This window comes from Beauveria bassiana (genome assembly GCF_000280675.1).
Source record: "Beauveria bassiana ARSEF 2860 unplaced genomic scaffold BBA_S00006, whole genome shotgun sequence".
NCBI classification, from domain to species: domain Eukaryota; kingdom Fungi; phylum Ascomycota; class Sordariomycetes; order Hypocreales; family Cordycipitaceae; genus Beauveria; species Beauveria bassiana.
This window is the reverse complement of record NW_007930841.1, coordinates 939,035-964,807: the sequence shown is the minus strand read 5'-3', so window position 1 is coordinate 964,807 and position 25,773 is coordinate 939,035. Positions and strand designations below refer to the sequence as shown.

General features: G+C 51.8%; 8 protein-coding genes across 8 annotated transcripts; 4 read left to right on the top strand and 4 right to left on the bottom strand.

Moving 5' to 3' along the window:
• Positions 1 to 1,095: 1,095 nt before the first annotated feature.
• On the bottom strand, positions 1,096 to 2,742 carry BBA_03061 (phosphotransferase family protein; the record flags this gene model as incomplete). Its single annotated transcript, XM_008598158.1, has 2 exons — positions 1,096 to 2,220; positions 2,278 to 2,742. The coding sequence occupies 2 exons, from the start codon at positions 2,740 to 2,742 to the stop codon at positions 1,096 to 1,098; spliced, it is 1,590 nt and encodes a 529-aa protein (XP_008596380.1).
• Positions 2,743 to 3,430: 688 nt separating this feature from the next.
• Positions 3,431 to 4,252, top strand: BBA_03060 (Presequence translocated-associated motor subunit pam17; the record flags this gene model as incomplete). The annotated part of the gene is made up of 2 exons (XM_008598157.1): positions 3,431 to 4,094; positions 4,149 to 4,252. 2 exons carry the CDS (start codon positions 3,431 to 3,433, stop codon positions 4,250 to 4,252), a joined length of 768 nt encoding a protein of 255 aa, XP_008596379.1.
• Positions 4,253 to 4,462: 210 nt separating this feature from the next.
• On the bottom strand, positions 4,463 to 6,052 carry BBA_03059 (ThiF family protein; the record flags this gene model as incomplete). The annotated part of the gene is made up of 3 exons (XM_008598156.1): positions 4,463 to 5,465; positions 5,561 to 5,774; positions 5,842 to 6,052. The coding sequence occupies 3 exons, from the start codon at positions 6,050 to 6,052 to the stop codon at positions 4,463 to 4,465; spliced, it is 1,428 nt and encodes a 475-aa protein (XP_008596378.1).
• Positions 6,053 to 6,389: 337 nt separating this feature from the next.
• Positions 6,390 to 6,913, bottom strand: BBA_03058 (DUF1348 domain protein; the record flags this gene model as incomplete). The annotated part of the gene is made up of 2 exons (XM_008598155.1): positions 6,390 to 6,762; positions 6,822 to 6,913. 2 exons carry the CDS (start codon positions 6,911 to 6,913, stop codon positions 6,390 to 6,392), a joined length of 465 nt encoding a protein of 154 aa, XP_008596377.1.
• Positions 6,914 to 7,903: 990 nt separating this feature from the next.
• On the top strand, positions 7,904 to 8,588 carry BBA_03057 (uncharacterized protein; the record flags this gene model as incomplete). The annotated part of the gene is made up of 2 exons (XM_008598154.1): positions 7,904 to 7,910; positions 7,984 to 8,588. 2 exons carry the CDS (start codon positions 7,904 to 7,906, stop codon positions 8,586 to 8,588), a joined length of 612 nt encoding a protein of 203 aa, XP_008596376.1.
• A 1,512-nt stretch (positions 8,589 to 10,100) lies between these two features.
• On the bottom strand, positions 10,101 to 10,892 carry BBA_03056 (Ulp1 protease family protein; the record flags this gene model as incomplete). The annotated part of the gene is made up of 2 exons (XM_008598153.1): positions 10,101 to 10,781; positions 10,854 to 10,892. 2 exons carry the CDS (start codon positions 10,890 to 10,892, stop codon positions 10,101 to 10,103), a joined length of 720 nt encoding a protein of 239 aa, XP_008596375.1.
• Positions 10,893 to 14,040: 3,148 nt separating this feature from the next.
• On the top strand, positions 14,041 to 15,032 carry BBA_03055 (HPP family protein; the record flags this gene model as incomplete). The annotated part of the gene is made up of 2 exons (XM_008598152.1): positions 14,041 to 14,310; positions 14,379 to 15,032. The coding sequence occupies 2 exons, from the start codon at positions 14,041 to 14,043 to the stop codon at positions 15,030 to 15,032; spliced, it is 924 nt and encodes a 307-aa protein (XP_008596374.1).
• A 6,231-nt stretch (positions 15,033 to 21,263) lies between these two features.
• BBA_03054 (pheromone-regulated membrane protein) lies at positions 21,264 to 23,987 on the top strand (the record flags this gene model as incomplete). Its single annotated transcript, XM_008598151.1, has 1 exon — positions 21,264 to 23,987. One exon carries the CDS (start codon positions 21,264 to 21,266, stop codon positions 23,985 to 23,987), a length of 2,724 nt encoding a protein of 907 aa, XP_008596373.1.
• Between the last annotated feature and the right edge of the window lie 1,786 nt (positions 23,988 to 25,773).

Below are 25,773 nucleotides of genomic sequence, written 5' to 3'. Positions count from 1 at the left end.
GACTCACGAAACTACAGTGCATGCATATTACAAATTAGATTGTTCTTCTTCCAACTTCCAAAGCACTCTGTCATCTCAATCGTTTCCGTCCCAAGACGCGCGCGGTCAAAAAAAAAAAATGGTACGTCGAGTGCTCGAGAAGACGCGTTCTACTTTATCAGACATGAGCGCAATTGAGAGCACATTGAGAGCCATTTTATGCAAGCGTGGGTATTCCGTCCGCTGCTCTTCCCTGCTCCACCATGCCTAAACGAGGTCACTACACGTGCCACACACCCACTCTTCGAGTTAGGTGTTAGATAGTCTCGCGGCTACCATACACTCACGGCTAAGCCTATAAAATATATTAACTTTAATACTAAATAATTAATTCTAAGAAAACGCCAAAAAAAATTAATAATCCTTATTAGTAGTAATAAGGTACTCTAATTTTATATTAATTTAATTTATCTTTTTATAATATACTTTTTCTCTTTCTTTTTATTTTATATTAATATAAGTTATTTTTTAATATACTTTTTTAAGATTATATTACTTATAATTTTATATAACTTACTAGTCTTTAAAGATTATTAAAATTTTACTTCATTAAATATAATAAGTTATATTATTATATCTTTTATAAGCTAATTTTTATATTTTTTTAATATTTATAAGCTAATTATTTAGATATATTATTTTTATAATAATATATATATTATTATACTCTAATTAATATACTTAGTTAAGTAATTTATTTATTAACTTTATTAGTTATAATATCTTTAGTAAAGCTTTTAAACAGATCTTTAATAGAAATAAAGAAATATTAAAAGCTAATATTAATTTATTATAAATTATTTAATATCTAAAAAAATAATAAGAAAAACTAGCTATAAGGCATAATAGGTAGTAATAATAGTACTTATTTCTCCCTAGATTCCTTAAGATATAACTAATATTATTTATGTACCCCTACCAGCTGACTGGTTCGGAAACAAAGCATCTGTCTTCCTCTGGCAGAGCGGCACAGCTCGCCAGGACAGGCGCGTCAGCCCCTCGCCCGCCGACACCTCCGCGGGTAGCGCCAGCGATGGAAAGTAAATTGCTTCACTTTCAGCGTCCGGGTTGAGCTACCGGCTTTTCATCAGAAAAGGCTTCCGCAAGCGCGTCCAAGTACTTTTGCCGGTCGTCTAGCTTTCTATCGAGGAGGGTCAGGATATTGCGGCGGAACAAACGGGAACAGAATATAAAACTTTGAGCCTTCTCATAATCTTCTGCAAGGAAACCGAAATATCTCTTTAGGATGCGCTCGTAAAATATTTCTGTAAATGAGACTAGGTGAGCGAGTGCAAGCGGGACCCAGAACCCGCCTTCGTCCCAGGATCGCTGCATAATAGATGAAATTGACTCTGTGCCCGAATTTCCGCATTGGTGTAGTTCCTCCGCCTGCTTTACATGCTTAATAAATTCCGTATTTCTGGCTAAAAACTCCGTAGGTAACACATGCTCAATGAAGTCACATTCCAGCCAATACGGAGTTTGGAGAAATTCGATTGGCCATGAGCAAGCAAACTCGAGGTCAATGATAGCCGTGATATTCCAGTTGTCGTCCACGAAAATGTTACTTCGGTGAATATCACTTAAGGCAAAGATAAAAGGTCCGTTATTTAGGTCCTCTTGAAGAAGCTGGGGTAGCGTAAGCCTGGCGCCGGCGAAACCTGTCATCTGGTGCCAGGCATCTTCGCGGCTATTGATTGCATTTGGCTGCTCTAGAAATCGAGTTTCAAAAGCTAAAATTTGAGAATTAATGAAATCTTGAACCGTGGTGAAGGTAGTGTTTCTCGACATGACGGGAGGCAGCCCCTCGTTCTCGTAGATTGTACTGTCAACACTGATTGGGCGATTGTCCAGACGCAGAAACCCGCCGCTGTCCATGCGGAAAGTTCCAATACAAGGCAGCCGGTGCCTTGCCATGGAGACCATGATTCGAGCCATGTCTTTTTGTAAATTGTGTAACCGGGCATCGCTGCGCTTCTCCGGCCAGGATTCAGACAGCATTATCCCCCGGTCTGTCGTGATCATTTCGATAATCAGGTACCCGATGTCCAGTTTCTCGAAACGAGGGGAGTTGTGGCAGACGTATTGCGTAGGTTGTTGGTAACCAGCGACAGAAAGAATAAAACGCCGAGCTTCATGGCACCATCGCGACCACCAGGGAACGATGTTTGACTTTGTAAACTAACGAACTGATAAGCTGGGAGATGAGGAGATGGAAAATGGGAACAAGCGACTTACTCTTTCATTCGTCGATAGCCCAAACCCAAAAAGCTTCGGTAGAGGAACATCAGGGCAGTTTTCCTCCATCCATGCATACGTCGCAGCCTCGCATCTGACCTTTTCGTCCGAGTTGCCAGGGTGTGCTGCCTCCCCAACACGATACGGCAGCGGAAAGCGAATGAACGCATATGGCGGTACATTGGAAAGCACATCCGGATCAGTCATCTTCGCAATTATGGTGAAGGGTATGCAGAGATTGAAGGATCCATGTCGCCACCATACCTGAGGGGAAACCTGAATCTCACTGGGTTTGACACCAAAGTGGTGTGCGATAACCTCAGCCACCAGATCCCTCCGCTGTTCAATGTAGTCATAGAATGCTAGTTTACGCTGCGGATAAAGCAGCGCCTCCAGCACATTGGCTGCGCGACCCTTTGCATTAGAAAACGTGATTGGGCCAGAGAGAAGATTGCGTGTCGTCATGGCGCACTCTTTGGCCGTTGGAAGTGATGTGCTGAGCGTTGGAAGGAGGCACTACAAGGCCAGGTGAGCTACCTGTCTGGCTTGACGCGCGGTCATGTGACGAAACAGCCTGATGCAGGGCAATGCCTTGGCCAATTACACAAAAAGGAACGTGAATTGAGAATAGGAATCTTCTGATGAAAAGATCACTCAACGGCGTGCATTAATTAACATACTGGTGTGTAACAGAAAGTCTTGTAAATTTGGATGGTGTGAGCAGCTAGTACAAGCCGTGCGATAGACATCCCACAGTCATCCGCAGAGCCGAAAATTGCGATTAAAATAATGCAAGCTTCAAGATCGAGAAGTGAAAAGTACAGCATAGAGTTCTTAAGCAGGGAGTGAAAGTCTAGAGAGAGAGGGGGAGAGAGAAAAGTGTCCCATACAGCTGGCATGGCAGGGGTGTGCGAGTTGATGGGGGGCAATCACGACGCTCCCCCGTAACTAAAATAATGGGCAGGCAACCTGGCCTGGCAGCGAAATCCACCAACTCCGACTGGCCCAAATCTTTAGCTCGCAACATCTCCATTTCAAAGCTCTCCTCTGCAGCATCACCAATCCCTGTCGACCATTCTTGTATTCGGAGAAGCCGCATTTTATCGACCTGACTGATCTAATTGTCGCATCGGATAAGCTACGACCGATGAAGATGGCTGCACCGATGAAGACGATGGTGCTGCGCGGCGCTCGCCAAGCCTCGTCGTCGATCGTGCGGTCGTGCCCACGAGCTGCCTTTTCGACGCTGCCCGTCCGCTCTGTCGGCGCCCAGTCTGTGGCCATTCCCCGGCCGATGCTCAAGACGATGATACCCAAGACCCTTACCATCAGCGCCCGCGCGGGTCGGCAGGCGACTACCATTGCCTCGGCGGCTCGATTCTTCTCCAGCACACCCCTCCAGCAAAACGCCGCCGCCGCCGCCGCCGCCGCCCCCAACACCGGCCGCGGCGCTGCCTCCACCGCGGCTCTTGACTGGAACTCGTTCTTCCAGCTGCGTGTCAAGCGCCGCCGCATCCAGATGGTCTTTTCTCTCGTATCTGGCATCTTGGGCGGTGCTGCTGGCGCCGTGGCTCTGTCGAGCGGCGCTGGTGACAGCCTCATTGGCATGGTGCCACTAGATCCCTTTGTCACGCTGGGCATTGCCACCATGTGCGCCGGTGGCCTGGGCTGGCTGATTGGCCCCAGCCTGGGCAGCCAGGTCTTTTACCTGCTCAACCGGCGGTACAAGACGCAGATGCTGCAAAAGGAGAGCGAGTTTCTGACCCGCGTCAAGAAGCACCGCAGCGATCCCACACAGTCGAGCACCAGCAACCCAGGTTTGTTCAATTTCTTTGTAAGGTGGACTTGATGCAAAACTAACGCAGCGATAGTCCCCGACTACTATGGTGAAAAGATTTCGAGCGTCGCCGGCTACCGCCGCTGGCTCAAGGACCAGCGCGCGTTCAATCGCAAGAAGAATGCCAACTTTGTATAAATGGATCATCTCAATGGTTATATGAGAACAATGGAAAGGGAAAAGAAAACGCATTGAGTTTGGTGCGTCTAGGGTCATTTGAATTGAAAGGGCCTGTGTAACATTTGCGTGAATCAACGTCTGCATTACAGTACAACTCCTCTTGTCACAACGACGATATTTATTCTACATTGTTAGCAATTTTTCACGTCTGCCATGTTCGTCTCGATTTTATATGAAGGGTAATGTAGGGTCCACATCCTTGCGCCACGCACGCAGTCCGCCGTCAATGTCTCCCACGAACCGCTCACCATTGCGGTCAAGTCCCAGCTCCTTGAGCTTTTGCGTAGCAATCTGCGAATCGTTTCCCACGCGGCACACGACATAGATGGGCGCCGAGTGCGGGAGGTCTGCCGGCATCCAGTCCGGCGTCCCAGCCTCTGTAGGCGCGCGCGGTCTCATAAACAGGCTGATGGGGACGTTGACGGAGCCGGGAATGTTTGACAGCCCAAAATGCTCCTTTTCGCGGACATCAATGAGCAAGTGCGGCGAGCCGCGGTCCGCCGCTATCCGCGCGTACTCGGACGCGGGGATGCGCTCCGCCGGGTGCAGCAGCTTCACCGGCTGCGCGACGCCGCAAAACTGCACGTAATCCAGCGACGACTGCATCTGCGCCAGCGTCAGGGCACCGTCCCCGCCGCCGCTTCCGCATGCAAAGCAGTCGTCGCGCTTGCCACGGATGCGCACCGTGCGGAACATGTTGTCGTTTTCTGCCATGCTGCTAAAGAGGAGCATGGTCATTTGCTTTGGTGCCGCCGCGTCCGTGGAGGAGGAGGAGGAGGAGGAGGGCGACGGCGACTCCAGCCCGCCACGCGTGATGAGCTTGATGGCCTCGAGGGCCTGCAGCACGCCCATGGTACCGACGACTGGGCCGATGATGCCGCCCTCACCGCAGCCGACGACGCTCTCGGGCGGCGGCGGCTTCGGGAACACGCACCGGTAGCAGGGCCCGCGGCCGGGCGGGCTGTGCAGGACGAGCAGCTGCCCAGAGGTCTGGAACGCCGAGGCGGAAACGAGGGGCTTGCCGAGGAGCACGCAGGCGTCGGAGATGAGGTAGCGCGAGGTGGGGTGGTCGGTGCAGTCCAGGACGAGGTCGTACGAAGACAGGATGGAAGCTGCGTTTTGCGGCGTCAGGTGCGTTTGGTGCGCATGGTATGTGATGGTAGGGTTGAGGCTGCACACACAAGTCAGTCAGTCCTCGAGTTTCTGGTAAACCCGTCACGCGGAATGGGAGGTAGTGGAGGGGGGGGGGGGGGGGGGGAGTCGTACTCTTTGAGGTAGGTAATGGCGCTTTCGACCTTGGTCATGCCCACACGGCTGGTGGAATGAGCCACTTGGCGATGCAGGTTCGACACCTCGACCGTGTCGCCGTCAATGAGGCCCAAGACGCCGACGCCAGCGCCCGCCAGATACGCCGCTGCAGGACAGCCCAGGCCACCTGCGCCGACGAGCAGCACCTTGGCCTTTCTCAGCCGAAGCTGTCCTGAATCACAGCTCACATTAGCTTTCTCGCACACAAAAATTTCCAATTTATTAGCGTCAAGGCGTACCTTGCAGCCCGAAATTGGGCACAATCATCTGCCGGCTATACCTCTCATACTCGTCTTCTTTAAGCGGCCATTTCCAGTCCTTTTGCGCGTCTGCGCTGTGCTCCGTCTCGCGCTTCTGCGACTCGGCGACGGCGAGCTGCGACTTTAGGTCCGCTAGCTCAGATTCGCGCTGCGCAATCTCTCTGCGCAAGCGGTCGATTTCCTCCGTCATGGGTGCAATGTATGGAGCTATATAGACTGTGTATGTATCAATAACATGTAATAGTCTGGCGATTTTTTAATGATTCATCCGATGTTGGTGGCTAGTAAACAGGTCGTTGAAGCTTCAAAGTTTATGCAGAGTGGGCTGAGATGCCCCTCCCCCACTTTGCGCAACGGCGCGGCAATGTGCGTGTGGTGGCAAAGTCCATATACGTGGGCCACCTATTCATAATAGTGTGATAGATAATTTGAATATTGATATTGGCATATTATAAGCTCGATTATGTTCGCAAATGGTGTATCATTGAGTGGGGTGGCAAGCAGGGTGCAACATCAACCCGTCATATCTACCAATGACGCTCCTCAATATCTACGGAATTCACATCCACCCCGTCCTTGAACCACCGCTCCTCCTCCCCAATCCTGACATCGTTGCCGCTCATCTGACGCTTCCTCATCAGCCCATTCTCCGCAAACGTCCAGTCCTCGAGCCCGTACGTGCGCCACCACTGGCCCCTCTCGTCGTGCCACTCGTACCAAAACTGCACCGCAATCTTGTTGTCCGTAAACGCAAAGAGCTCCTTGCGCAGGCGGTAGCCATTCTCCGTCGCCCACTTGTCGGCCAGAAACTTGCGGACCGCGTCGCGGCCTTGGAGGAACTGATCGCGGTTGCGCCAGATGGTGTCGGGCGTGTATGCCATCTTGACCTTGTCCGGCGTCCTGTTTCTCACATTAGCTTTCGACGTAAAAAAAAAAAAAAAATGGAGGGGGCGTAATACTTTGTGTTCCAGGCGTCTTGGGCGGCCTTGACTTTGATTTTCGCGGTTTCCAGCGTAAATGGGGGAAACGGAGGTTTGCTTTCGTCGGCCATTGTTGAGTCTCGCAGTATAGCGTGCGCAGCTGATTTCTAATAAAAAAGTGACTTGAGTCGAAAGGATGCGTTGAGACCGTTGGCTGGCATCAAACGCCTCTTATAGTTTCGTCGTTGGAATTCGTGAGCGCCGATCGACTCATGGTTGCTCATTCTGCGCCCTTTGCACTGCATCCTCGGCATGCAACTATTAAAGTAAGCGCCGTGGTCGGCAGTCGGTCGGATCGGCGTGGGCCGGACAGTCGGACCCTCGTCAATTTCTAGAAGCCCGGAGCCAATTCGGGGGTCGGGTTCTGACGATGTTGTAGGCTTCTTGCCTCACTGGAAGTAGTGTCCGTTTACTTCAAAACAGAATGAAAAGATGGTTTTTTTTTTGGATGCCTGTCCTATTGCCTGGCTCACATCTCATCACAGCTTGTGTTCCCTTTCTGAAACCAAGTCCAACAAGAGTGTACTTTTTTTTTCGGAAAAAAAAAAAGAAGGAAGGAAAGAAGGAAAGAAGGAAAGAGAATCAAATGTCTCGACGGTTAGAACATAGCAGTCTAAGACTAATTAGGGACTCAATTAATTGCTGATTGTTTGTCCGTTCTTAAACTAACATATTAATCTGCAAGTGCGTATCAATGAACGTCTCTCATGCATTTTCTACAGTTATGCGAAATAGCATATCAGCTATTGTACTAATAAGCATAAAGGAGAAAAAAAGGGAAATATCAAAAGGGGCGACCAAACGATGCAAATACAAACCTTTTATACCTTTGTACACGGCCGACATCCCAAATCTTACCATATCGCAATTGTTGCCGGGTAATCTGCCACTCGCCTCACCATCTGGCTGGCGATTCCACCACTTCTACGATCCACCCCCACCGTTATCAGCTCCATCGCCGCCAAAAAAGTTTCTTATCAGCAGCGACCCTCTTCAACACCATCACTCTTCAGCAACGTCTTGCCGTCTATTTACAGTTTAGCCTCACCATACCAGACATCATGGTTCGTAACGATTCTCCTGCTACCATACCACCCTCCCCTCCCGCTGACATTTCCTTTCCAGGCTCCTCTCCCACCAGGGCTCAAGAAGCCCTCTGCGCGCTCCTTTCGCCAACAGCGCCTCTCCGGCACCATCCACCCCCTCGCGCCGCTCAAAACATTCCGCCCGGACGCCGCCCCCCTCCCCGACTCCTTTTCCTCCAGCAAGCGCGACAAGCGACTCATCAAGCACTCTTCATTTCTCTCTCGCGTGGCCGAGTCAGGCGTCAGCAAAACATCGTCGTCGTCGTCGTCGTCGCGCAAGAACAAACGCACCGGCCGCGGCCGCAGCAAGCAGCTGTCCACGACGCTGGAAGGATTGGCCGATGCGCTGCCGGAGCTGCAAGACGGAGCCGAGGCGGCGCAGGGCAAAATCCGGCACAAGAGTATAAAGAGCAAAAAGGGAGCGCTGAAGAGAAAGGAACAGGTCGTCAAGGGCGAGATGGAGCGGTTTGGGGTGAGCATGGCGCAGCTGGCGGGGACGAGGGAGCAGGAGCGGGCGGGAGAGGTGATGATGAAGAAGAAGATGGAGGGAGAGGGAGGAGGGGGACACGGGAGCGCGGGGGGTTCGAGTCGGTGGGCGGCGCTGAGGGGATACATTTCGTCGACAATGGAGCAGAACCCCGCGTTTGCTGAGCGGCAGTAGTGTGTGCCAATGCCGTCGTTGTCGTTGCAGTCTCTGGATCTCGAGACTTGATCATCATGACCCTGACGAGGAAACACATCATGTGCGGCTTATCACTGGCGCGGCAAAAGTGCTACGGTGTTTGGCGTTTTAGGCAATCTTCAATTTGAGCATGGTTTAATGTACATTATTTGTCCAAGTGAAAATGTAGTCGAGGTATAAAAGCTATGCAAATGTATAATATGGCAAAATGTCAGTATAAAACAAACATGCAATCGTGAATAAAACAGAAACGCTGTCGTGCTGCGTCTTGGCAGGCCCGTTCTCTTTCGTGGTTGTCCAGATCGAAACCAATCGAAATCGTCCACATCAGAATAACCCATTCCAGCCCCGACGTCACTCGATTCGAAAATACATATTGTGCCTTTGCATGAACCTTCCATATTAAGAGTTTCGTAAATGACTTGCTTGAAACCCAATGAATTGCCAAAAACGAAACCGCCGACACACTTCGGATGTTGACACTGTGTGCTGATTAACGTCATCAGACGGCTCGATAATCAGTAGTGGAAAGGGTAGAGATAAGCTAGGTGTGGTTGACCATAGGACAGCAGCGGCCGGGAAGGGTGCACGACTTGAGGCTCCGCGAAAATGTTTCGCACCCAAACACGACCTCTTTCCTCTTCTTCGCAACAACAACTATTGCTGGATGGCGGCAGGCGCGGGTGCCAAGTAGGCGGGCCGCCATAGAGTAGCAGAGCCGGTGGTGGCGGCGGCATCGTAGGTGGCGCTTGAGTCGGGTACTCTCGCAGCGGTATAAGAGCCTGTCCAGGCGAGTAACTGTGATCGAGTGGCCGTTGAAGCGGGGAGTGACGACGCGAACTGGACCGTGGCTTGTACCGAACCCGGTAAGACCAGATTGACCCAGATTCGGACTCCGAGCTGTCCTCTTGCGGGAGTGCGTGGTCGGATTGACCCTGGCGCGTGCTACTGCCAGAAGATTGAGTGGATGCTGTTGAGCGTTCCCCTTTTGAGTGTCTGGGTTCGCGTCTGCCAAGAGAATCGTCGGACGATAAAGAGCTGTGCCCATCTGGAAACGTGATGCTATACGGCCGAGGACTGCGCGGGATCAACTTTATGCTGGATCCGTTAGGGATGCTTGGGGTGGAAGAATGGGAGCTGCGTTTCTTGGATTTTTTCGAGGCGGGAGAAGGCACTGGAAGAATTTCGTGCGATTTGAGGCGGTCGCCGGCGATCATGGTATGAGAGGACGCAGCGGGCAGGGGCACGTCTTTGTCAGAGTGCAGAGAACGTGCCGGTGGAGAGACGGGGTCGCATGAGTATTCCGATACCGTCTCGGCGTAGGCACTGTGTGTGTTCCGAATAAGCCTGTCGAACCGGACAAGGTCGTCGCCCCTGCTGTCTTCATTCTAATCGACGCGAGGGGCTGTCCGTCCGTCTGGTAATGGACTAGAGCTTCCTCTACAGGAGCGGAATTAGTTTTGAGGCTCGTACTGATGAGTATTGCCACACTCACGGTCTACGATGACGACGCTCGGCTTCTTTGCGCAGATTCTCGATGATGCCGAGCATTTCCTTGCGGCCGCCACTGCTGTCGACCACCTTGCCGCCCATGCTCATGTTGACTTTTGAGCGGGCGCTGGCGCTGAGCAGGCGCTTGACGAGCAGGTGGCGCATCAAGAGGCAGACATATACACCGCAGTCAGAAGTTTGTCCCTGGTTAGGGGTGTCTTCGAGGTGAACAAAGTCGAGCTTGCGGTGGAGAACTCTGGCAAGCCTGACAGTGGTGTCATTGGCATGTTTTCTGTTGGTCTCTCCTGAGGAGTCGTAGTGAAAAGCTCTGCCGTCTCTGAGGGAGACAAGCAGCAGGGACCAGTGCGTGCCTCCCGAGGGTTCACCCAGTTTATCGTTGTCATTGATGGGCAAGAAAACATGCGTCACTTTTGACGGGTCAGGAAGGTTGCCGGCGATGGCGGTATCATCAACCTTATCTGACTTGAGCATAATAGCCACGCTGGGGCGGAGGAGGCAGACTCTGGCTTCCGGGTATCGCGGGAGGGTCTCGCGCTCGAGGTACTCTTGCCAAAAGCCGATGATGCTATCAGTGAGCCACTCATATTTGAGCGACCTGACATCGGCGACTGTCAATCTGATTGCGAAATAGTCGAGGTAAGGCTTGTCGGGGGCGGAAAGCTAGCGGGATTCATGTTAGCGGAACGATGGGATAGCAAAGAAGACATTGAGAGTGAGGCAATAAATGCATACGGAATCACCGAAGCGCGCGAGACGCTCGCGGAGCGGCATACTGCTCCGGCTCTTGCGCTTGTTGCGCCGGTGCTTGTGCGAGCGGTCCAGGATGGGCAGAGTAGGCGGTGGGGAAGAAGCGAGGAAAAGCCGAGATGGAGCGTCTCGAGCAAATTAGGGGTTGAGAGAGAATGATTTTGACAGGACACAGTACTCAGGAGGGGACTTGAAGAAATTTAGGCGGGTGAAAAGGGAGAAGCGGTAAATAGGGCAGATTATGTATTGGAGTGGGAGAAAGTTGGAGCTTGGGATAGGTGATGGGGAGCTGGCGGCCAAAGCCAGGCTTCAGTCAGAGACCTCAGACAGAAGAGTAAAATCTGACCAGGCAAAAAGAAAAGCGGGGTTACCTTTTCATGTTCGATCATTGTGGCGTTGGTGGTGGCTGCGCCCACGTACGCCCTGTAAAAGCAGAAACGCTGCTGGAAGATGCTCGAGTCGAGTCGAGGGAAGCCGAGTCCGAGTACATGGCATGCTGCTACGAGAAAGATGAAAAAAAGTTATAGAAAGATTGCCGTACCTCACTCACTTTATCTATTTTTCATTTTTATTTTCTTACATTTCGTGCACCCTTTGTCCTCGACTCTGTGGACGGTGACGGTGACGGGGCGGATAAGTTGGCGGGTGCAGAATGTACGTGTACATAAGAGGGCCTTGTGGCTGAGTTGTGCTAGGTACCTGACCTGACGTATGCCTACCTACCTTAGGTAGATACTTGGAGGCTTGGAGTAAATAGAACAAGGCAGCGAGCCAGGTTGTCGGTGGCCGATCGACAAGTGTTCGGTCTAGCCTGTCGATGACGGCTGCAAATCATCATCTCATGTGATTCCCGACGGCAGTCACGACGACAGTTTCAGGCGCGTTGGAATGAATAAAGGCCAAAGTTTTTAAATAGTTCATGGTCTTACATCGGCGTCCCGGACGGCAGCTGCCAACTGCTTCTGCGTAAATGCAACGCCTTTTAGTTGACCCCACAGGCCGTTGGACAAAATCCTCAGGGCATTCATTCCCCGCTGAAGACGAATGCCGGTCTAATAAATTAGGGTCTTCTCTACGTCATGGGCCTGGGTTGCCTGACAATTGCAAGTCCAACTTTGCCAAGGCAATTAAATCTATAACTATGGCAAAATTGGTACGTGCCAACCTAGTTTGCCTAGGTAAATACTTGACACCTTCACCTTGTGCAACAACTCACGAGTGATGGATCGGCTGACTGCTTCGCCTGCGACTCGCCTGCGGGCATCGCTGCGCGTTTGCATACCCGCCTTGTCAACTACCCCTGCTGCCATGATGCTGGCTGTGACAAAATTCTCTGTCTTCTCACCAACTCATTGTCAAGCTCTGCAAGGATTCTAAATGCCTCATGCTACCCAGTCGTGTCTCCTCGGCGCGCGGCGTCTCACAGGCGCTTGATCGTTTGCTTGACTGGCAGTTTCACAAACACACCAGGGCATTTGATGCTGTGCATCTGTCATCACTTCACCAACCCGCCTGGGCGTTTGTCGCCAGAATCCCGCCTGGGCGTCCTTTGTTTACTGGGCAAAGCACACCCTCTCCCCTTTACGCCACGAGGCGCCCATGCGACCTTGACGTGCCGTACCGTGCTATGCCGGTGCGCCACCGAAGGATACACAAAGCTTACATCCCTGAATGCCATGTTCCCCCACGACTCCTGCAGGTCTCGCACAGCGGGAACTGAGGGTCAATCTGCGACCCAGGTTCCACAAGCGTTTGCAGGCTTGAGATTTATCTTGGCCAATGTGGCGAGGCTTTTCTCGTAGGCTTCCACAAGTCGATGCTTCATCGTGCTCGAACTGCATTATACGCGTAGGCTTCTGAAGCTCTGGCATGCTACTTTTCCGATTTATCTGATTGCCTTGATACCAATGTACTCTGATGGAGCCACTTGGGTTTGGCAAAGGGGCCGCAATGACGTCTGCTGGTTGCCTTTTTATATCATTTCATCATTCATCATTTTTTGTCTTGGCTGCCTATCTCACCGTGATCCCTTCACTAATAACTTTTTGTTAAGACACGGTCAGGCGCGAATAGGGCGCCCATCAACAGTTCTGAGAAAAAGGAAGCGAGGCTTGATTCATATTATCATTCGCGGGACTATTCATTATATTGGAAGTTGGTCAGGGCCCCACGTAGTCTCTTTGGTATGCCTTTGCAGAGACGGCACTAGAAAGAGGACTATTCTAGACGACAGTCTTTCGGCTGGGCCTTACTCCCACACGAAGAGGCAAATTCTATTTCATTCTTACAGCCCCTCGAGATGGCATCGACGATGCGACTTGCTTTTTGTGATCGATTTCGTGGGGGATTGAGATCCTAGTTCTGGATGCCCGCACCACCTTGTGCTCGATAGTGTGAGTATGACGCGTGGTCGCAGGACCTGTTGCGCGACATAATCGCGCCAGAGTTTGCTTTCGCTCTGCAGATTCCGGTCATACATGATTGCTAGAGTACACACACACACACACACGCACAACCAAAAAAAAAAAAAGAATCGGCTACATTTTAAATCGAGTCGAAAAACGGTTTCGTCCTGATTCGTGAAAGCCGATACTAGGCGGGCGGACATTCTTGACTACCTAACAAGGTACAACGATTAGCGGGGGTTGATATTTGACAGCGCTTGGTGCAAGTCCGCCGTGGCAAGCATCTCCGGTCATCTTCTGTGCGCCTGGATTTTCGACGCATCGCTGAGCTGCAGCACGTCGCGTGCAAGGGAACCCGACTGTGTGGGACTGTTATCGGTGCCGGCCTCTTGGCTGTCCTATATCAGAATTGCCAAAAATTGAGGCATCTTTCATCTGCCCGCACTGTTTGCCTCTGTGGAATCACGCTGCGCATCATGGCCGCGGAAATGCCCACCCCCGTTAGTAATTTATTTCCACCTCGCCCGGCCGGGGTTCGGAGACGTGGGGCCCGCCGTCCAGCTTCGTTCTTTTGGTGCGTCGTGCTTGCGCCCTTGTTTTGCTGTTTGGATGTGGGAGGGAAAATTCTCCGTCATCTCCTTTATAAAGGAGGTCAAGATCCTGCCAGCCTGCGGTGCTTCGTGAGATCTTCGCCCAAGTGACTCGCTAGGCTGCTGCTCTGGACTCCCCCATCCCCCAGAGAGCGCGCCGCACCTCGTCACCCGACCATGCCTCGACCAACCGCCCATCACGCGTGGAATTTTGACATTGACCGCTACATCAATCCCATCATCCCGTCGCCGCCATGGAGGTATATTCCGTATCCTGTCGCCCATTTTCTCGGCCATCGCAGAGCCAAGCCCGCCAACACGGGCAACCTCATGCCCACCTTTTGGGCCTTTATTGGTATCTTTTGCGCCATCATCATCGTCCAGGTCACCTCCACCCACATTCCCGCCTTTGAGAGCCACCATGCGCCCGCTATTGTCGGTTCGTTTGTAAGTTGCGCTGGGATATAGAATCGTTGGGTCATTGACCGTCGTCCGCTAATGCTTGTCCTCTGCAGGGTGCGACTGCTGTCCTCGAATTCTACGCCATAGAGTCTCCGCTCGCGCAGCCTCGAAATACATTCATCGGCCAGGCGCTGGCGTCCGTCATTGGAGTCGCTGTCGCGAAGCTGTTCCTCCTTAGCGACAACTTTGAGAGCATCCAGTATATCGGCGGCGCCCTCGCCTGTGCGGCCACCACCTCCCTCATGGCTCTCACCAAGACAGTCCATCCGCCCGCTGGTGCCACCGCCCTGCTCGCCGTCGTTGATAACCGCATCCTCGGCCTCGGCTGGTTCCTCATCCCCGTCATGATGCTTGGCTGCTCGCTCATGGTCTCCGTCGCTCTCGTCATCAACAATATTGAGCGTCGCTATCCCGTCTATTGGTGGACTCCCGAGTCTCTCGAAGCCATTAAAAGGCCCATCTTGCATCGCTCCAAGGAAGAGGACCCTGAGGGTTTTCCCGCTAGCGCTACGACGACGAACGAAGAGAAGCCAGCCTCAGAGGCTAGCAATGATGCCGCAACGGCTGCTGGGGCTGCCACGTTTGCTCACCGCAAACACGAACTTAATCAAGTCATCATTCGCCCTGGCGAGGTCTTGGTACCGCAAGACATGTTTTTGACGCAAGAGGAAGCTCAGTTGCTGGAAACGCTCAGCAGACGTCTGTGAACGAATGCGAGAGTTGAAGTTGAGGAGGGCAACGCACAGTGAGCATGACGAGGATACCTAAAATATGCATTGCATGGCGATCTTTTAGTTAATATATATCTCATTTCCTTATCAAGATAACCTAGTTCCACTCTCCCCAGTCGTGCATGCCTTATCGCAACTCGCGTCGATCTGCAGACTGCTGGTGTGCGTTATCTCGAACCACGCTAGCCTGAGCGGCGTTCTGTTGGCAGCCACAATTCTTTGGCCCGGATGATAAAAGAGCCAAGCGATTTTTGCCATCAATAGAAATAATATGACCATCATGAAGAGAATTATAGAACCCGCACCGAAATCGGCGACTTGGCAAACGCCTCTACATCGGACAATCATCTGGACTTGCTTCATCTCATAAGATTTTTGAGCCATGAACCCTGAAATGCACCTGGAAATGGCGGGAAACCGATCTTTTCGGCTCCCTCAATATAATCTTTGACGCTTGTCCCATCCACTCGGGTAAGAGCTCACACGACATTTCCACCGGGCCGCTGGATTGCCATAAACCATCCATACGCCTTGGCTATCAATCTGAGCCGGCTTAGTCGAGCAATTCAAGTACAAAACCCCATCGATGTTGACAGTGACATTAAAGTCGTACACACCAAGAGGTAAGATGAGGATGCTGGCCCGAGCCGCTTCGATTTTCTGTTCAGCGTGTCCCCTGGAGACTGGAAGAAGGTCTCAAGATTCTGGTCCTACAAGCGCGTGGAGAGCTGAATGTCTCGTATAGCCCGAGTAATGTGCTGATAGTCGAGGGCAAGTCCCACAGTCTTCGGCATCGAGAAACGGTGCCATCACAAAGAAGCGCAAACGAATGAGGAACAAAGAACAGGGGGCAGATTTGTGCCTCCATTGGACGACTCGGTTTGGCACCAGCTACAAAAGGCTACCCGGAGCGGCGCTAAAGCGAGTCACTGGTCAAAGACAAAAAAAAAGGGATTCGCCAAGAGCGACACGGAATAAGAATGAGAGCTTTCAGCATGATCCCGTTGTATAGAGTACTTCATAAAGATATTGCAACGATGTTTACTCTTTGCTCAACAAAATTGCTGACTGTCATACATGCTCTGCGTAACGGTGATCCCAGCGCCAGGAGAATGATTCTACTTGTGGTAAATGGGCACCTTCTGACGACCGCTTCCACGACCACCATACAGTATCGGCGTTGCAACAGCATTTGGACGTTGAGTGAAAGAGGATGGCCAGACGTACGACGAGAGCAATTACAGAAAGGTTCTATCTATAGCCATGAATTTGCGTAAGCGAGCGTTTATCGCAAACGATGCCGACAGCTTTACCAGCTATCTCGTCGATGCCGGGCTGGGAACGGTAGGTATCCTGGATGCTACGATGCTGTCAGCTATCATCATACGACAGGTGTGGGGCGTGATACTCGAAAAGATGTTCGAGTTGGAAAGGTCGAACTACAAGATGAGGGTCAAGAAGAGCCAGCAACGTCGGAAAGACTGCATGGTTGTGCAAGTCAATTGTTGAGCACGTGAGGTAGCCCGGGAGCCTCGAGTCACCGTGTGTAACGTCCCCAACAGCTCGCTGAGGAAGTGCCTGACGGAACCATGAACGGAACGTGGACGCTGCTATTGGAGGTTCGTTTCTCGTCGCCGAGACCAGCAAAGCACCGTTCCGCGGCAGTTTCACCGCGCTTTCCCGAAAAGCGTGAGTGGTCCATCCCATGATGCAGTAGCCGCTACGGCACCTCTTCGGACACCTGGTCCAGTCGAATTGTACCAACACTACCAACTTTGCCCGCGTCATGCGTGACTTGATCCTGCCCGTGACCGTTATAAAATAAGGTGCGTCTGCGAACATGATGAAGCGCGTCTTTGTCACTCTCGAGCTCCGTGTCGAGGACAAGTGGCAATCGTAGTACGAATTGGTCGACGGCAAGGGGCAGTCGTAGTACGCGTTGGTCGAAAACCTTTGAGGCCGCCGCGGGCTACGACGTGCCTGAGTTCGTCCTCTGGGATTTGGCGAAGTCCCTCTGTCCGAGCGACAAGGTGCAGATGGCGTTCACGCCCGGCAGTGCACCTGGAACAGCAGCAGAGGATGGAACAACGTTGGTGTGCAATACTTGAAGGGCATGCATAAGGCGGTTGTGGAGGGCGGTCTGTTGCAGGGCGGTTCATTGAGGGTCCTGCGAGTATGGGAGTCGATGCTGACCTGGTGGGTGCGGAGGGAGATGGGAACGCCGAGGTAGTCAAGGGAAAGGCAGCAGAACGGCTCTGCAGTCAGTCATGAACAGATTGATTTCTCATCCTGCGTACAGCATGTTGGCGGTGTATAATTGACGAGTTTCACAGATGGAGAAAGACACGGTGTAAGGTGTAGGACCTATGGGCTGGTTGACTCAGCTAGGTTTTTACAACATCAAAGCTGTGTGATCGATCGCCAAGCAAAAGCCAAGAATGAACAATGCACAAGTGTATTCAAGCACGTCCCATTTTGTCGATTGAAATGGAATGTTTGCAAGAGTTGAAGGGCGGGGGGACTGGATCCCTACAACCGTGGGCTAGGCCTCACTCAACATACTTCTTACCCGAGACCTCACGGAGGAGGAATCAGGGAAAAAATGTGGACATAATAAATGTTGTTGCAATGGTATTTGGGTTCCAGGCGTGTTTGTGGCCCAGACATGTAGGGAGGTGGGAGTCTCATTATCATGACCGACCCAGTTTACCGCTCGGTCGTCAGCTGGAGCGATGTGCGTGTTTTGTAGAGATGCTTGCTCGAATAGCTATAGGTGGTAGGTAGGCTGGACACAACAGCTCGCACCGCATAATGGATAGCGATTTCCAACATGACTACTCAGCGTAGGAAGTTTGGCAGTGTCCGAACGTGTCGATCAGGTTGTGTGATGTCGGTGCTATGGCCACACTGCAACAAGCAAAGCTTCCAGGATATCAATCAAAACATTATCTGTATGATACGAAAATCGAAAAGAGTTTATTGCGCGTACAATGACGTTTTTCAAGGCTCATACGAAGCGAAGCGAAGTCCGCGCTGGGGACGAACGGGTGGGCAAGTTGCCGTGTGCCGCGGCGGTGGGGACGGGGCGTGGCACCATCTAGATAGATCAGCGCCGCTGTTTCTGGGAGGCTCAAGAGATTTTCATTGGCGCCCCCTGATTGACTGGCCTGACTCGAAAGGGGGCGAGAACAAGCTTTTGGCTGCCGTGTTACAGGTTTGGACCACTGGCCAGTGACGAGTGCTATTGCAGTGCCGGCTTTCGCGCAGAGCGTCGGCAACAGTTTAGACTTTGGCAACAACAGATTCATTCCCGCAACGCGCGATTCGATCGTTGGGGTACAGCTATGTTTGCACGGGCTTTGGTAATTCTCGGGATGGGGTGAATGATGTCAGATGGCTCGACTGCTGGCGGTGGATAGAGTACAGAGGGGGCTGTAGCATTGTAGTGTATCTAATGGGACGTTGATGGTTTACGAGAACTATTTATGAGTGCGAGCAAAAAAGAACGGCTGAGCGTCAAGATTGCAGCAGCGGCCATTGCAATGGATGGATTGCGGTATATACTACGTGGCAATAACTAACTAATTGAAGTATGTAATATTCGGCAGTCACTTGCAGGGCTTTACATCCATTCAAGACGTGCGGGTCAGTGCAATATAAAATATATTCACGACCCATAGTTACCTGGCAAAATTGCCCTGCAGATTGTAGCCCTGCCAGACAAACCAGGATTGCAGGGCACACAAGCACAGGGAACGCTTATCAGGCCCGCAATGAGACAAATGAAAAGGCCATACCGAGACGACTTGGACGAGTACGTATTAATAAAGAAAAACGTTGTCCGGACAGGGGTGTGCTTATTGCAGAGCCGCACAGGGCCGACGCCAAGTGCGCCGAGTGGTGCCAAAAATAAATTGGCTTTTTACTGGTCGACTTCCCTAAAGGGTAACCCGAACCTCGGCCCCGTCCAGCCGATAACACGCTGGGCTCAAAGCCTGTAAATTTTTGTTAATAAGCGGTGGAATCAAGGTCGGCTGGGCAGCGACGTTCGGTGCAGGATTTGGAAGCAATAGAAATCAAAGAAAATTATCACACAATGATGACCCCAGGATGCCCATCCTGATTTACCAAAATCTCATCCTTTGACCGCTTTTTTCACCAGACAAACAATGCACTCGTGGTTGCTACGGAGGAAATGCGCTCGCCCTGGCTCGTGAATAGAGTTGCATTCGGCTCTGCAACAAGTTTCCACGGCGGATTTTCGGCACGTTTCCAGTTTTCACAGCTGAATCACCGCCCAATCATCAAGCATGTGTTACAGTGCCGTGCATGGAGGCTCAGCCATTGGCTGCCGCCGCCCGCGACGCTGACGAGTTTCGTGTACGACGGCCCAAGTCATTTGTTCTCCTGGTGAAGTTGCAGTCGCGAAACCTGATGAGCTGTCTGGCATCTGTTCCCCGGCTCCGCCACAATCTATCGAAGACGCGCAGCAGGGGTACGGACGACGAAGTGGGTGTCGTGCATGCAGGACCGATGTGGCAGCTATCCTGCAGCCCAAACATCAGCACGAAATTCGTCTCGGCTCTTGCTTTGAAACTATCAGTGTAAGTTAATGACGTCGTGCACCGCCCTCAGGTGGCTTCTTCAGCACAACAATGCAGCAGAGAAAGGAGTTTGACAATCGGGAGCACCTCCTACAGTCATTGTGTTGGTTAAATACACTAATCAATGCCAGCGCGCATGAAACATTCACAGGCACTGCTGAAACTACTGAAAGTACAAAGTAATAGGCTTGACAGCGTTATTAGATGACTTCGGTGTAGCAAGGTGACGAAGAACTGAGTAAGCCCTCGCCAATGGTTGTGTTGCGTTAAAAAACCACAGCGAATTGAACCCACGACGAGGAAGAGTACCAAGTCGAAAAAATTTCCTTCTTTGTAGTTTAGAAAAGGGAAAAAAAATAAAAAGCTCGGTTGGACTGGTTCTCTATGCGCTAACTGCCAACTTGCAACCGTGGTACGGCCGCATACGCCTGTCATTATAGAGAGAGTATGACGATTATAGCTTGTAATACCAGGGCAAAATTCATGCTCTAGATTTTTGAGTTGCAATCCGGCTTGTGGATGAGACAACATTCTAAAGGGCGGCGGAAGTTTCTGAGTGTCTCAATCACGTGTCTGGCTAGCACTGAGGCTTGTCGAAGCGGGCGCCTCCCAGTGGCTGGGCGCCTAGGAGCGTGGCAACTCACCAACAGCACTGGAATGTGAATTTTTCATCGATGGCACCACGCCATCGGGAAGTCTCGCCCGCCGAATCTGCCTTGCCGACGTGTCAGTAACATTAATTTGCTTTGTTCTGATGATACTTTTTCCCACCTTTCTGACGCTGCTTGCAGGACCGGTGAAGCATCGCCTTGGGCGAAGAAGCTTGCAAACGAGATGCGAGGAGGGGGTGTCGACAGAGAGAAACCATCCGACCGTTACCCATTGACAAGGGCCAGCTCGCCACCGAGAAAATCCTTCCCGCTGAGTCCCCTACGCAATGGATAAGGATGCTACGGTTATCCGCTCTTTAGACTCCTCTTCGTTGCGCAAAGGCCGGATTTAATCCACCGCGACGGGCGGCGCGGTGGAGTCGCCCGGCCGGGTGCCGCGATCCAGAGCCACCATGGCGACCACCACGTTCGGGGGAATAATCAAAAAAAAAGGGCCAGAAAAAGATTAAAGCTTGCGACTGAGCCCACTATTCTGCTATCAGGATTTTTGGCACCGACTCGCTGATACGGCAAACCCACAGGCACAAAGGATAATTAATAGTAGCAAAACCTGTGGAAAAGATGGAACTGGTGGAGGCAGTCCAGTGTTGTTCTTCAGAGGCGACGAAAAACTTTTTGAATCCTGGCTGGCCGTAGGCTGGCCGTGGGCTGGCCGTGGCATGCTCTTTGTTCTGGCGACTCCACCACTCTGCGACTCTGAGTCGACTCGGTCGCCTAGTCGTGTTATGCTCTCGAGATGGTGTTCCGTCAGGTTTCGTTGCACTTTTTGCGACCCGATTTTATTGTCTTGTGCTAAGATATCTGGACTTGGTCGGGACTCTGTCTCCCTTCCTCCTCGCTCCTCATGTCACCTTTTCTTTCTCCTTTCCTGTCACAGGGTGAAATTTTGTCTTAGCAGCGAGAATCACCAACACTAGTGTCTACCTACGAACATGGTGACACCACCCGTACCGCCCAATGATGGCGGCAACCTCCTAGCAGCTCCAGGAGGCGGCCTATCCTCTGAACGCAAGGGCAAGAAGCGTGTCGGTTGGCATTCTGCTAGCGACAGCTTGGGCGGCGACTCCTCCAAAGACGCAACCGCCATCTCACCACCGCGCGACGGTGCCTCGAGCGTTTCCACGCCTTCGGTGCGAGGGACACCGCAGCCCGGAGCCCCGGATGCTCTCGAGCTCACCATTGCCCTGACCAAGGTTCTCTCCGAAGAGAAGCAGCGGCGCTCTCCTGACAGCAAAGCTCCCATGGATGCTGCTCTTCACTCCATCGACTCCTCCCCACATGCGACGACGGCTGCACAGACCCCAAACCTTCTCCGGGCCCCGAGGCCAGTCCTGCGTCGTAACACTAGTTACGACGCTCCCAAGGAGCGCGAGGAAGCAGACCTGGCAGAGCAAAAGGCCAGTCAACGTCAGGTTCGGTCCATAACGGACGCACGGCAGAGAGCTGATCGTCTGGCCATGTCCGTGGGAAGCTACTCTGCTCCCGCGTCCAGGCGTAACTCGTCTGAGCTCAACTCCGCATTCCAGCCCCTTCTCGAGGATGTACTTGATCAAGGCGATTGGCTGGGTCATGACGATATCAAGACTCCCCCTGTCGCCTCCCATATCAGACATCGCACCCCGCACTCATCTCAACCGCAAGCCACACACAATCATAATGTCGCAGAGTCGCTTGTGCTGTCTCATGCCAACAAGCCCGACTTTTTTCATCGCCACCATAAGTCCACATACTCTGGCACTTGCACTCCCATCACCACCGAATCGCAGGACTATGTTCCTCAGCCATCAAAATATCGTGGCGGCATCCTATCGTCCTTGTTGAAGCTCTACCAAGATGATAGAGGACAGAGCACCAGCGTGCCCAGCTCCGAATTCAACTCTACCGCAACAACCCCCGTCATGTCGCCGCGCAACTCGCCACCTAGCTCGAGGCGACCTTCTACTACAGGAAGCAGCCGGTCCCGGCCCACCAGCGGCTTGTTCTCCTATCACAAGTCGCAATCGTCGACCTCTTCGCTAGCCTTGACCGAGCTACTCAAGTCGTCCTCCATGCTCGCCGTCCCGGTATCCCGTCAAATCTCCGACCAATGGGATTACAAAATCAAAAAGGAGAAGCCGCACAAGCCGAAGAAAGAGAAGCATCGCATCACTGTTCACATTGCCGGTACCATTGCCCGCCATCGCTATCTCATGAAGCTATGTCGGGCTCTCATGATGTACGGTGCCCCTACGCATCGACTTGAGGAGTACATGACCATGTCGGCTCGCGTCCTCGAGATTGAAAGCCAGTTTCTGTATCTTCCTTCATGCATGATCATCTCATTCGATGATAGCTCCACCCACACAACCGAAGTCAAGCTCATTCGTGTGCCACAGGGCATCGATCTGGGGAAGCTTCGTGATGTTCACAATATTTACAAGCACGTTGTTCATGACAAGCTCGGTGTCGAGGACGCTACTAAGCAACTTGATGAGGTGATTAACCGCGATACCAAATTTCCTGTCTGGTTCCGAATCATCATGTACGGTGTTGCGTCGGCCAGCGTTGCTCCTTTTGCTTTCGAAGGTCGCTTCATCGACTTGCCGTGTGCTTTCATACTCGGGTGCATCGTCGGCATCCTTCAATTGGTTTTTGCACCAAGCAATGAACTCTATGCCCACGTCTTCGAAGTCTCGGCCTCCATCATCACCTCATTCATTGCTCGAGGCTTCGGTTCTATCAACAATGGACAGCTGTTTTGCTTTTCAGCTCTGGCGCAGAGTAGTATCGCTCTCATCCTGCCAGGGTACATTGTGCTTTGCAGCTCACTCGAGCTTCAGAGTCACAATCTGGTTGCCGGTGGTGTCCGCATGGTGTATGCTCTCATTTATACCCTATTCCTGGGCTATGGAATCACAATTGGAGCCACCCTTTACGGTATGATGGACTCCAACGCCGCAAGCGAGACACACTGTTCCGAGCCACTACACCGTGGGTGGTACATGCTCTTTGTGCCTTGCTTCACACTGTGCTTGTGTATTGTGAACCAAGCCAAGTGGAAGCAGATCCCTGCCATGCTTGTCATGGCTATTGCAGGCTATGCCGTCAACAGCTACACTAGCCTCTACTTCAAGGGCAACGGGCAGATTTCGAACATGCTGGGTGCGTTGACTGTCGGCATCCTCGCCAATCTGTACTCGCGACTAGGTCGACACGCAGATACCGTTTGGCTGGACTTTAGCGACTGGTGGAGGAAGAATGTAACGCGTCGCTATTTTAGCAAGCGCAGCAACCGGTCCAACACATGGACAGGATCCATCTCTGACGCCGAGTCCGCCACCAGCGAAAGCATGCAAAAGGAAAAGCACGAGAGCAGACGCAACGTCGGTTACAGCCTTGCCGCAGCCGCCATGCTCCCAGCCATCTTTGTGCAGGTCCCGTCTGGCCTGGCGGCTGGTGGCTCCCTCCTTGCCGGTATTACGTCTGCCAACGAGGCAACCGGAAACACCAGCACGATTGAGACGTCGCCGAACAGCCTTGGAAGCATGGACAGCACTGCGTTCAACGTGCTCTTCCTTGTTGTCCAAGTTGCCATTTCCATCAGTGTCGGTCTCTTCATGAGTGCACTGATTGTATACCCACTCGGCAAACGCCGCAGTGGTCTATTTAGCTTCTAAGCTGAACACTTTATTATTCACTATCATTTGGGAGCCAGCGGGAAAAATAGCAAGTCATTTCACGGCGTTTCCTTTTTCTTTCTCTTTTGCTTTTTCTTTTTTTATTGGTTCCCGTTTTAGCGAGTTTATTGGGTCAAAAGGGCATGGCATTTCATCTTTTGCTTTTGAAATTCTTTTATCTGGACTACTAATCAGCTATGCCTGGTAGAGGCACTCATAGCTGATTGCCTCAGTAAAATACACGGGAGGCAATATACTTGGACATAATTCATAGCATACATCAGTCAAATGTATCTCTCTCCTAATCAATCGCGGTCCTGTTTTAGCAATGTCCAATACTTGCCTGGGGCCTGCCTGCTGTACACCAGTTCCCAAGGATCAGAGTCCCACTGACTTCCATTGAATCATCAGATTCCAAGGCGGCAACGACACCTGCCATCGAGATCTTCTCCTCACACTCTAGCTCATTACGCACTTTTTTTTTCTCTCTTTTGTCCCGCACCTCATGCTGGATTGCATCACCACGTGGCTCGAGGGGTCATGGCTGAGACATCCCAAATCTACGGATTACTGATTAACTAGGACTAGCTTCCCTCGAGAATGTGGCGTAAGATCGTCGGCGATCGGGCCAAGGGGAGAGAGAGGTGGAGCCAGGGTAACAGTGAAGAATGCGACCTTGCTGCAGCATCCATGCACACCCATGTTCAAGTTGTCTCGATGGGCAGGAATGTGTCTCGGTTGGCGCCAGCCACTGACAAGATGATGAGGGGGCCTGTCATGGTTATTTCTCAGTCCAGGGAGCGGCAGAGGGGAAGAGATTGAGAGAAGAGGAAAGACAAGAAAAGAAAGGAGAAGAAGAGAGAATGAGGGAGGGAATCGTGTTTGTTAGTGAGATGGTGATTGGTGGCTTGCTCGGCGCGTTATGAGGTTGTATCGGGATGGAAGGCCGTGTAAGTGGCAAGAAGTCGGGTGATGGCATTGATGAACGATTTTCTGTGCAATGTTGTCAATTATGATGGAATTAGCTTTTCAAAAAGAGAGTCTTGCTCGGGTAGGGAAAAAAAAAGGAAAAGGCCGGTTTAGCTATACCAAGTATACATAATGAGCTCACACGCAGCTGGAGGGCCGGATGAGGGCCGGATGAGGGCCGGGTATGGGACCCGTTAAGCCAGGACACACACACACACTATCACTGGCTACCGTTTTGAAACTAGATGCAGGCCGACTTTGTTCATATACGCCTCCTGGCTATCTGGCCCTCGTAAGCAAGGGGTCTAGAACGAGGCCGAATTCCAGCTTTCAGAAGTTTGAGCAGGAGGAACTTGTAATTAGCGCAGTGGGTATGCTCAGGAAAATGGTGTGCAAAAGCAAGTCATTAATGACTCTAGGAAAGGAAGTGATTCGCCCACTCTGAGACCCGAAATGGTGTTATTGATACCGAGAAAGGGGTGTGTGGCGTGTCCTTTGACACACAACTCCTGCGGCCTTGGCATCTGGGATTTTAGATTGGGAAAAAGCAATAGGAAGGGAAGTGGCACGAGAAGCAGACCATCCCTTTTATGCAAGACTTTTGGGCTGCAGTCTTGCATCTGGACACTGAAATGGCAATGCATACAAAAGTGACGGGAGGAGGGATAAGATGAAGACGCAAACACAGTCATCACTGGGGACGATACTGCTAGGTCATTATAACTAGTACCGCAGAAGAAGTTGGATACTATTCTCAGAGACCTTGGATTAACAGCCGAGGCTGGCAGACGAATCGCGTAGCAAGCAAAATAATCAG